The 12264-nt window shown below is 42.8% G+C and overlaps 1 protein-coding gene across 1 annotated transcript in view; it reads left to right on the plus strand.

Moving 5' to 3' along the window:
- The window catches only part of ENOX1 (ecto-NOX disulfide-thiol exchanger 1), a gene marked incomplete at its 3' end in the record, with an annotated part of 213887 nt that overhangs the window by 167266 nt on the left and 34357 nt on the right, over positions 1-12264 (plus strand). The window contains exon 12 of the mRNA XM_082859621.1: positions 10302-10404. Coding sequence (XP_082715747.1) covers positions 10302-10404 — 103 coding nt within the window. The remainder of the gene's footprint in view (positions 1-10301; positions 10405-12264) is intronic.

Below are 12264 nucleotides of genomic sequence, written 5' to 3' on the forward strand. Positions count from 1 at the left end.
AAACATATTGAAGGGCTTCCCTGGTGGCGCAGTGGTTGAGAGTCCGCCTGCCGATGCAGGGGACGCAGGTTCGTGCCCCGGTCCGGGAGGATCCCACATGCCGCGGAGCGGCTGGGCCCGTGAGCCATGGCCGCTGAGCCTGCGCGTCCGGAGCCTGTGCTCCACAACAGGAGAGGCCACAGCAGTGAGAGGCCCGTGTACCGCAAAAAAAAAAAAAAAAAAAAAAAAAATATTGAAAGCACTAATAATAGATACAAACTCAAAGTTAACTTTTTACTGTCTAAATCTAAAGTAGTAAAGAAATTATTTTACTTTCAAATGATGCTACATCAAATACATTTAGGGACCAGAAGAATGTAAAATACCCAAAGCGACTGCATTGTTTTTTCCCCTCTCCATTATATGTGGTCCTCCTAGACTTCTGGGAAATCACTCCCAGCCAGGGGCACTGACCAGATCCTGTGACTGCCAGTCGGTCTCACCTATGAAGTTTATCCTCTCTGGGTAATAACAGATTCATTCAACAAATATTACCGAGAGTCTACCATTTATTCTTTCAAACAATATTGGTTGAAGATTTACCACGTGCAGGGGACTGTGCTAGCAACTGAGGACACTGTCACTTTGTAGAGAAATGACTGCAGGTAGAGCGGGCACATGAAGACCAGGCAGAGACACTCTGAGGGTGGCAAGGACAACTCCCCCGTTACCTGCGGGACGGGGGAGAGACGGCAGATGGACTGGAGAGCCCCTGCCAGCCCAGATGCTATCCTGAGCCTATGACCCATATTTCCCGCTACCTTTCCAAGACCTCACATCCAGTATTTCTGAAATACTGGAGCCAGTACTTCTCATTCTTTGTGACCTCTGATTCTAGCATCATTATTCTGCTAGTGGTCCAGACTTTGCTGAAAAGTTTTTAATTCTTTTCTTTCCTCTGTCCATTCTTCCTTTAGAGTGGCTCCTGTATCCCCCGCTTTTCTCTTTTATCCCATCACCTCAGTGGTTCTGCTTTATTATCACATACTTGGGGTATAGCTGGGGCTCCCCCAGTCCCCCTGCCCGAGTCTCTTCATCTGCTTGGCCGGTCCTGCCCGTGGCCCTCATTTGGTCTTTGGAGCGCTGCCTCGACCTCGGCTTTCCCCTGCACACATCTTCCAAACTGCGTGCCTGTTGTAACCATGGTTACAAGTCACACTTGTCCAAAGGACAAGGTGTCACCACCTAACAGCAGCAGAGAGCCAGGCCCATCCCAGCTAACACTGCTCCTGGGCCAGGCCCCTGCTGCCTTTCTGCTCTGCTCCCCTTTGCGTTCACGATTGCACCCAAGCCACCGCTCATCAGCCAGCATGGGGCCCCTGCTGGCCCCCCAAGAGGCCCGGACTGCTGGCAGCCCTGAGAAGGGGATGGCGTCCCAGTGGTCAACAGGCATTTTTCAGTTGACAAGGACTGTAATAGGCTGACATTACAGTCCATTCAAGAGAGGCAGCCCAGCATGGCGGTTAAGAGTCTGGAGTGAGACAGCATCGGTTCACATCCTGAGTCTGCTTCTTACTAGTTGTGTGACCTTAGACAAGTCCTTGGCCTCTCCATTCCTCATTTTCCTCATCTGTAAAATGTACTGACCTCCTAGAGCTGTTAGGGGGATTGGGTGAGCTCATATTTGTAAAGTTCTTATAATACTACCTGCACCAATTAAGCACTATATGTGTTTATTAAATAAATATAACCAAGAGTGATCTAAAAAGAAAGCCACCAGGAGAAATGCTTTACGTGGATATCTCTGGTAACTAAACCACAGTGAGTTTTCTCTTTTTTAAAGGTTTTTTTAAATTAAATTTATTTCTTCATTTATGTTTGGCTGCGTTGGGTCTTTGTTGCTGCGAGCGGGCTTCCTTTAGTTGTGGACAGCAGGGGCTACTCTTTACTGCAGTGTGCGGGCTTCTCATTGCGGTGGCTTCTCTTGTTGTGGAGCACAGGCTCTAGGCACGCAGGCTTCAGTAGTTGTGGCACACGGGCTCAGTAGTTGTGGCTCACGGGCTCTAGAGCGCAGGCTTAATAGCTGTGGCGCACGGGCTTAGTTGCTCCGCAGCATGTGGGATCTTCCTGGACCAGGGCTCGAACCTGTGTCCCCTGCATTGGCAGGCGGATTCTTAAACACTGCGCCACCAGGGAAGCCCTTAAAGGGTCCTTTTTATGATGCATAACCAGTTCTCACTGATTTTAATCTTTGCAAGTGGAAATCTTAGAAAGTCTTGGAGTTGTCTTAGGACATAATGCATGCACTCCGGGTCTGAGTCCAGCAACCGAAGCCCAGTGCGGTGGCTCATATCCCAGTGTGTAAAATGTGCTAGTGTTGAGATGAATCACTAACTGTTGGCTGAGGGCCGGCGCTCCACACATCTGCTCTCAAATGGTCTCTCTGAGACTGAAGCCTGTTGGGCCTCTGAGGCTCCCCTCTGCAGACCCTGGACATCAAAGGCTTCTGAGAAAAGGGACAGGTGGGTGGGGACCCATGACCCTCAGGACCGGCAGTACCAACCTTCAGCAACTGGTAAGATTAGTGAGGCCTTGGGACTTCTAAGCCACAGAAAATTCCCGAGATCCTGCATTCCCTTGAACCGTAGGAAATTTTGAAGCTTACTCAGTTACTCATTCTCATCAATCCTTTTCTCATCCATTTGCTTTTTAAATGTTTTTTTCCTCCCTCTTCTTCTTCTCTTCCTTCTAATTTTATTGGCACTGAAATCCAGGATAAGTGAACCTTGTCAGTACCACGCTGGCTGCCTTACTCTGAAGGGAAACTCCAAGTCAGGGAAAAGGGCACACAGCAGAGATGAAATATGGGAGGAAGAAGACACTGCAGAGCTCATCTGCTCCAAATCCCTCTCTTTACAAACAGGAATCATGAAACAGGGGTACACAGCGAGTGGCAGTTAGAACCAGTCTTCTGTGTCCAGATCCATCATTTTTTTTTCACTATTCCAGGCCATTGTCTGTGGGCCGTTCCTTCATTTATCAGTCACTGGGCACCTGCAACGTGACAGTCACTGGCTCATAAAGGAAAGTGTGAGACGTATCCCCATCCCCCTTCCTCCTCCGACCATGGTTCTAATCTTACGAGGAATCCCTGAAGGTTAGTGGAGGCTGGCCTGTCACTTGATGGATTACTTTGGGTACTCTGAAAAAATTCTGAGTAAAGGAGACTGAAGTAGCTAACTGGCATCTTGACCATAGTCTACAGGGCCCTTGATTCCATGGAGTGTGATGTCTAAGAGTCAGGCCTTATGGTGTGGTGGTGACGGTGTGGGAAGGGACATGAGGAATCTTTACCATGCGGACCTTGGCAACGGCCCCACTCACCTTGCACTAGGAGCTATAGGGCCCGCCAGCCCTTGGAGGGCCACAGGGTAGATTTCATATGTGTGTGGTGTGGGGAGGATGTCGTTTGGTATGTTACTCAGTCAAGTAGTCAGCTAGCGGCTGTGCTTACATATAGCTCTTCAGAATGGCATCTGCCTGTCATAGGCTTCTTTTTATTTCTTTTTAAAGTATAAGGATAGCAGTAGAAGAACAGTGCCACAGAACATTTAGAAAACAGACAATATGTACAGTTTGAATCCCATGACAATTTATCACTTTCGCATACGTGTTTTTATATCATTGTAGTCAGGGTCTTATACAGAATTCTCACCTAGATTTAGTACCCCAAGTATTTATTATGTACCTGTGCTGTATCCACTCAGTCCTGAGGATAATAAAAGTGAGTAACAATCGTAATAATGGTGATGGCTTCCTGGAAGGTTATAGTTTTCAAAAGCACCATGTCACGTATGACATTTGGTCTTCACAGCACCCCGGGGGATAGGGATAGGTTATTAACCATGATTTATGTAAAAGAAAGTTCAGAGATACCCTGCCTAAAGTTATCTAGTACATAAATAATGGTGACAGAATTAGAACACGGATCCCTTTCGGCCATGCTGTCTCACTTGCTTGGATATGGTGAGTGCCCTAAAGGAGTTGGCGGTTTTGTTGAGGAAACAAACACAGGTGATTCAGTTTATTCCAAACGTGTAAGTGGCCAGCTGCCACAGAAGTGACAGGGGAAATGTGCTGAGATAAGGAAAATGTACAAATAGCCTGGAATAAATGCCCTTAAGAGATACGGGACTTGTGCTATGTGTAAAAATATATGTAGGAGGTGGTGAAGAAAAGGAGAGAGCTTTCTCTGAACGTATCTGGACAGAACATCTAAAGGAGATAGGCTGTATCGGTAGGACTGAACCTGAATGCCAGGCTCAATCTGATTTTCCCACGGATTATTGGAAAGCATCGGAGTTTTTCCTACGGGTTATCAGAAAGCATCTGAGTTTTAAATTGGAGATTGACAAGATGAAAGCGGCATTTTAGAAACTGATCTGGTAATATCATGTAAGGTGGACTGGAAGAGGAAGAAACCAAAGGCATAGACAGGGTAGGAGGTTCTTGGGGTGGTCCAAGTGAGAAGCAAGGAGAAGTGACAGTAGAGCACTGGTAGTGGAAATGGGGAAGGGCAATGAGAGACATTTCACAGATACTTGCTAGAATTCAAGTCTAGAGAGGCCTTAGGGGATAGAAGAGAATGAATCAAAGGCCTGCAAGTGGAAGAATGACGGTGCTACTAGCAGAAACAGAAAAGTTAGAGGAAAATGCAGTCTGACATGTGAGCTGAATTCTTGGCCATAAAATTATAGAAGTTTAGAAGAACCACCACATCAGGAAGGACTTGGATTCACACATTTTTCAAAATAAGGACATTCCTTTCAAGGAAGCCTTAAGTAGAAGTCCTGTATTATAAAACAGAAGCAAGTAGGAATGGAGTGGGAATTCCAGCGATCCGCTCCTTGGACCCTCCATGTCACCTCTGTAGAGCTGACGGGGTTCCATAAAGCATTATTCAGAGATGGTGGACCCTACCCAGCACCCTCATTTTTAGACGACTGATCTGAGGCTTAAAGATGTTGCGTAACTTGCCCCAGGTCAACTAACTGTTAGTGGAAGAGCTAAGGCTAAAACTTAAGCGTGTAGTATGTCCCCTACCACCTCATGACCACCTCTCGTTCTGAATTTGAAATGGCAAGTGATCATTTCAAGCAAACAAACCCAGTGGTCAGTTGGTGATAAGGAACAGAAGTTAAAGAGTTAAGTGTGACGATAGTTGAACCCGTGAGAATGAAAGAACTCTGATCAAAGGAAACAGAGAAGAAAAAGTGGTGACTGAGCTTTGGCAAAAGTACCAAAGTTAGAGGATAAAAGGAGAAAGTAACCTTCTTATCCATGTGTACGGGGCCCGCAGAGGGAAGAAGAAAACCAATGAAGATGAAATAAAAAATCCGGAGGAAAAAGACCAGGACTTCTTATGTAACAGAAGCAAATGAGGCAGATGGTTTAAGGGGGCAGAGTCAGTGATGTCAAATATCACATGGTACGAAGACTGAGAAAATAGTCACTGAAAAAGAGGATAGTTTCATCGGGTGATTAATGAGAAAGCTGAGGTTTCAGGTGGTGAGACAGGAGATACAGTGGGTATGCACCCTGTATTCGAGAGGCTTTGCAGCGGAAAGCAAATAGCACTAAAGTTAAGCAGGTCACAGGAATAACGAAGTGAAAGGAAGAACGAAAGGCTTTTATCAGGCTGAAGAAACCGTATTCTTGGTTCTTAGGGGCTTGGGTAGGTGTAGGGGAACAAAAACAGAACAACAGCAAAGCACAGTTCTAGCTCAGTAAGTTATTTAAAAAGAGCTTTTCTAAATGGATAAACTACTTTGACCATTTCTTAAAGTAATTGACAAGGACTCTTCGAGGGGAAATTTCTGCCTTTGAGTAGCTTAACCTTTAAGAAGCCTAAAAAAAACCCGCATATCATCTAGTTTCAGATATTGAAAAACCTCTTCTTCCAGCCTTTTAATGATTCCTTCTAAGTATCACAGAAATTAGAGTTAAAAGGTAGACTGAGAAAAGATTTATTAGATAACCTTGTTCATTCTCCTGCCAAGTGCAGAATTGTTACTTATTGTGCATTTTCTAGTCTGCAGTGCTTTTTACTGTGTCAAGTGAATGGTGTTCTCACCACTTCCTTTGGAATACTATTTCATAATCCTATTGATCTCACTGTGCGGAAACTCTTGATCCCCATCCTAATGTTTCCTCCCTACTGTATACTTTGTACACCATTAACAATTTGTCCTTAATAACCTCCGTCTGCACTGATCCACGTCCAGTTTGCAATCTCTAAGCACCTGGAACACCTTCGCCAGTAGACACGTAATTCTTCAGGACATACTACAACTATCAGGATAAAGGATGTGTATGTGATAAAAGATAAAGAGTCTACTAATTTTACGTTTCTAATGATGAAAGTTTCCTTCTATATTCCAGAGATCTGGGGTAGGAATGAGTCAAAAGAACAGTGAAGTTTTTAAGAAAGGGGCAAAGTCTTTCTAACTTACGATCCAACATCCCAGTAAAAGGTATTCCCCAATTACTGAAGAGATAAGTTGGAACATTCTGGGTAGAGAATGTGAAACTCTTAAGGTAGGACCAGGACTTAGACTTGAAGCATGGATTTATAGAGTTAGAGAAGAAGCACGAACTAGATATCCTCTGATATCCCTGAAAATGTGCTCCCATATGGTCAATTTGTCCCTTTTGTGATGGGTTCTTCTCAGAGAAGGTTTTGGCAGATGTCCAGTTGAGGTTCTATCCTGTGCTCCCAAGACAGTGGTCCTGGCTTCACCAGCTTCATCCTCACGGATCTTACAGGCTGATCATGCCCCCATAGAGGGCACTGAACGTACAGTGGATTACGTTACAGGAGAGGAACAGTGAGCTTGAGGGAGCCATCTCTTTTATATCAAGCAATAAGCAAGCGTTTTCTTTGTCCCAGAAGGAGACATCAGGGTTGTGTGCTACAGACACTAACTTGAGAAATGGGCCATAAAAGAGCTGTCAGGGCCTAGCTTCGAAGTTCAAACACCTGTGGACCCTACTTTCTCTCAGATATCTTGACAATATGTCATAGAAACCTTAAGTTCCAATTGGGACAAATTATCTTCACCCGTACTTGCTTCTTTCTCTGTTTTCCTTTTCACGGAGGCACTGAGTCATTCTCAACATTTTCCTCATCCACCAGGTCATCAGATTTTTTTTAGTTCTACCTCTTAAATATCTCTTATGTTTCGCCCTCTGCACATCACTGACTTGGGTTCTACCCTCGTTATAAAAAGGTCAGAATTAAATAGACAATTGCAATAGGCTCTAACCTGGCTTCGCTGCCCCCACTTCCACCTCCTGCAAACCAGTATCCTAAAATGCAGAATTGTTCATGTAACTCCTGTGTTGAACACTCTTCACTCATTAAGCCTTCCAGGTAAAATCCAAGCTCCTTATCCCGGTCCACCTACTTCTCCAGCTCCATCTACTGACATTTCCTGTAAGCTTTCTTACAGACCTTTTATAAGAATTGCTTGCTGGTAAGCATGCACCTCTTGCCACTTTTAGACTCAGTATCATTTAAAACGTAGCATTCCTTGGCATGTGGTAGGCATGTAATATATGTATGCAGCATAAATATTTATTGAGTGGCTGAAAGTAAAAATAGGCTTAGCTTAAAGGCAAGAAGGGTTTGACTTGGGGAATTATTTAGTTCCACCTTCTCTCTGTGTACTCCCTTTAACCAGTTATAATGATGGAGCTCTTTTGACAGACATTGGATGATAATTTAGCTAAATGAAAACACAAAAAGAGGGTACGGATATTGCTTATATCTACTTTGAAGACAACCCCAAACTCGCCACCTACTAATAACTGTAATTCTCTTGTTAAATTAAACAACTCTACTACAAATACAGACAAATCAAATTAATTTTACTTTTCTAAGGAACCAGTGAGTCATGAGTCATTACAATACTCCTCGCCTTTTTTGTTATAGTGGAAAAAGACAAAAGCACGGCACGTCGAGTGGCTATCGAAAACTACTGTCCTGTCTTCTAACCCTTAAAACACACCCATATTAACTTTAAATTATGTCTCTGGCAAAATGTATAATAAAAGCATTCACCCATCTCATTAATTCTGTGACTCTGTCAGCAATAGTCTGAACTTTTAAAAAAAATTATTTTATTAAAGTATAGTTGACTTACAATGTTAATTTTTGCTGTACGGCAAAGTGCTTCCATTATACATATATATGTATATGTGTGTGTGTGTGTGTGTGTGTATATATATACACACACACACACATACACGCACACACATTCTTTTTCATATTCTTTTCCATTATGGTTTATCACAGGATATTGAATATAGTTCCCTGTGCTATACAGTAGGATATCGTTGCTTATCCATCCTATAAATAACAGTTTGCATCTGCTAATCCCAAACTCCCACTCCACCCCTCCCTCAGTTCCTCCCTTCCCCCTTGGCAACGACAAGTCTGATCTCTGTGTCTGTGAGTCTGTTTCGTAGATAAGTTCATTTGTGTCATATTTTAGATTCCGCAGATAAGTGATATCATATGGTATTTGTCTGTCTCTTTCTGAAGGGTCTGAGCTTTTATATCATGCCTGAGGCAGGCTTAGGCTCTAGGACGCTTTGTCAGTAGTAACGCTTCTGAATGGTCACAAGTTGGTCCACTTCGCTAAATGGTGTTAAAGACCCAAGTCTCTTGTTTACACGCTCGGACACACCTTTGACTGTAATGGAAATGAGAGTTCCCCTTCTGCTCTATTTCCTTCTATACGTCTTCAAGCCCTTAAAACACCTCCATATGTTATTTCATCACAGAAGGAATTCCCTGTGACTTCTCTTTATAAAATATTCTGATCCCGTCTACATACACCTTTGGGTTTGTTGTTTTCAAGTTCTGGATGTGTTTCTACTGGGACTGCTTCCCAAGATCCCTTTTTAGAAGTATAAGAGCATCTTTCTAGTGACCTTTTAAGTCTAACTGGCTCGACTTGCCTTGGACCTGTCTTAATTTGAATGCCTTCAGGTAGAATCTTTACATGCTCAAAATGCTCCCAATAATTTCCTATATTCTTTTATCTGGCCAACTTTGTTAATTTATATAAACTAGCTAAATATCTATCCTGTAACCAGTTCCAGTCCTGGGAACACCTGCCAAACCATCTAAGTTGTCCTTTGTCCCTCCCTACCTACCCTTTGTCCTTCTGACAGAGTCCTTATCATCTAATGGAAACAGTATCCTTAACTCTTTGTCCAATGTGCTAGTCCTTATTTAAGGCCTATCTTAAGTGAGAAATTTCCCTCCAATGAGATTCCACTACCCTAATGATTCTACTATCCCATATATGCAGGTCTCTGATCATTAAATTTGATCTCCTATTAAATCATTCTCCATTTTGAGTCCTAGTATCAAGTCTGGGAGAATATGAGTTAAATCTTTTTCTCTGTTTTTAAATTAAAAATACTAAAAGAGGGCTTCCCTCGTGGCGCAGTGGTTGAGAGTCCGCCTGGCGATGCAGGGGACACGGGTTCGTGCCCCGGTCCGGGAGGATCCCACATGCCACGGAGCGGCTGGGCCCGTGAGCCATGGCCGCTGAGCCTGCGCGTCCGGAGCCTGTGCTCCGCAACGGGAGAGGCCACAACAGTGAGAGGCCCGTGTACCGCAAAAGAATAATAATAATAATACTAAAAGAACTAAAAATAGTCGAGCCTCAATGTTTCACATACTGGCTTGTTGTACAATTCTTCATTTCTAGTTTCCAGAGAAAACGATTTACCAACCTTTGCTTTTTCTACCTTTTGCAGTTATATATAAGGACATAGACTTACTCACCTTAAACACTCCTAACAACAGTTCTATCTCACCTTCCCAATAGGCCCTGTTTCCCCACACACTCACACAAATTACTTGCATAGTATTATAAATGAGTCTGTATATGCTTTTCAGGAAATTTTTTCATATTTGAAATAAAAACTTTGTTAAAGTAGCTAAAGTCAAATAGTTGTTGCTAACAGTTTTATCAAAACATGGATTAAAAACGTAAGATAATTGCACAAAATGTGCCACTTTCGCAAAGAGTTACTTAGTTTGCTGGGAGCAGTAGCTAGGAGGCTAAGTTTTAGAATTACTTTTCTACTCTTGGGCAAACAGATCGATCACTTATAAAAGTTGATCTTCAGTTATAAATGGACGTGATGACCTCTTTTATAGAGTTTAAAAGACCTGGTGGCTTTTGTTGGAATGCACGGAATCTACATAAACACCTATATGTTTTTGTTTTTTAACTTTATAGGAAATTAATGTGTTGACAGTCGCATTGGTCAACCAAGACCGAGAGAACAATATTGAGAAAAGAAGCCAAGGCTTAAAATCAGAGAAAGAAGCTCTGCTGATCGGTAAGGAAATTCTGTTTTCCTCATCTGTTCTCTCGTAGGTAATAATTCACTTACACAGTATTTAAGTAATTCACCTCCAACTTGTTAATGATTTAAAAGCTTTGTCAGAGGTAGGATTAACTTCATCAAGATTGTATTACACACATTTCAAATTAGGGGCATGCAAGCCAGTGGGGACTTTGCTCTTCTGTAACTATGTATATCAGTTGGTTATCCAACATAAAACTGAGTACAAGGAAAACAGATTAAGTTGCATTTCACATGTTATAAATCTGAATTTCAAAACGTGGACACAACTGGATGCCAGGTTGGGTTCAGTGCAAAAGTTCCACACCAAGCCAGATCCCCAGGCTCGGGAGTGGCCACGTCCTGAGGTCAGTCCCAAGGCCAAACCTGAAATGCTGATGATACAGGGACATCTAGACTACAGTGCTAGGCCAATCTAGGACAGTCTAGCCAGGCTTCCCTGCCCAACTCTGGACTCATTTATCCAAGATAAATAAGACGAGCTGGCCACTAAGGAAGGGGAAAGAAGAAGCAAGGAAGTTGCTGTTCACCTAAACATGTTCAGTTGCCCCACGAAATATATCCAAGTTGGCTTTTTCTTTGTCAGGACCAGAGAAAGCTCTAAATATTCTCTCTTTTCTTATTTATTTATTTTTTATTGAAGTATAGTTGAATTACAATGTGGTGTTAATTACTGCTGTACAGACAAGTGACTCAGTTATACATATATGTATACATTCTTTTTCATATTCTTTTCCATTATGGTTTATCACAGGATATTGAACATAGTCCCCTGTGCTGTACAGTAGAACCTTGTTGTTTATCCGTCCTGTATATACCGGTTTGCATCTGCTAACCCCAGACTCCCAATCCAGCCCTGTCCCCACTTGATAGTGATCAGTGTATACAAAAGCAGTACTTCGTCTCATAAGGAAGTCTTCTCAGTGGGGCTGTGGTGGTACCGTGCCTGGGACCCCACCTTCGAAGCCTGTATATTTAAGGCTGTCTCCAGAGTTCTCAAATCCAGAGAAGGAGAAGCCACCAGCTTCACTCCCTGATGCACAGCATTGATTCAAGCTGCACCTTGGCACTGACCCCAGTGTTAGCGTCCAAGTTTAGCCTGGCTCCTCTGTGGCATGATTAAGAGTGAGGAACGAGGCTGTTGTACACATGAGACAAACTGTTCTTCTGTGGTTCGTTATCTGGCAGAAGTACCGCCTGGTTGCAGTTTCTAAATATTGCATGCACTCACCTCAAAATGACAGGTACATCAGGTCCTGTAGAAGCTGGCACAGGAGGAATTAAATTCAAAAGATAGTCCCAACTTCATCCATCATCTATAGATTTTTTTCAACTACAAGGTTATTGAATATGACATCAACTTAGAGCTACTCCAAGGAAAACCAATTATTTTTTTCCCTCTGTGATGATATACAGCTGTGATAACATGCCGTGCACAAATTTCATAAGACATGCTGATGGGCTATCAGTTCCAGGAACCCAAAATGAACCTGTATGTAGTTAGCAACTGGATTTTTCTCCTATTGGAAAATGTGTCAAACTCTGACAACTGTTTCTCTTTCGCTCAGTGTGACAAAGTTGTGATTTCCCCCATGATACTTTCAGGGTATGAACAGAGCACGTAATTAATGATCAGCAGTAAACTCTCCCTCTTTAAGTCTGAATAATATAGACCACTGGACGGTAAAAAAATGGCAATGGGTATCCATTTTCTTTATTTCCTTCCTCTGACAATAGACTGCTGCTTCTCCTTTTATGTTCTACTTGGAGAACATAGTTCATTTACAATATCTGCTAAATAGTTACTGTATATATAGATAGATGGATAGATTA

This window comes from Leucopleurus acutus (assembly GCF_964270905.1).
Source record: "Leucopleurus acutus genome assembly, chromosome: 18".
NCBI lineage: Eukaryota > Metazoa > Chordata > Mammalia > Artiodactyla > Delphinidae > Leucopleurus > Leucopleurus acutus.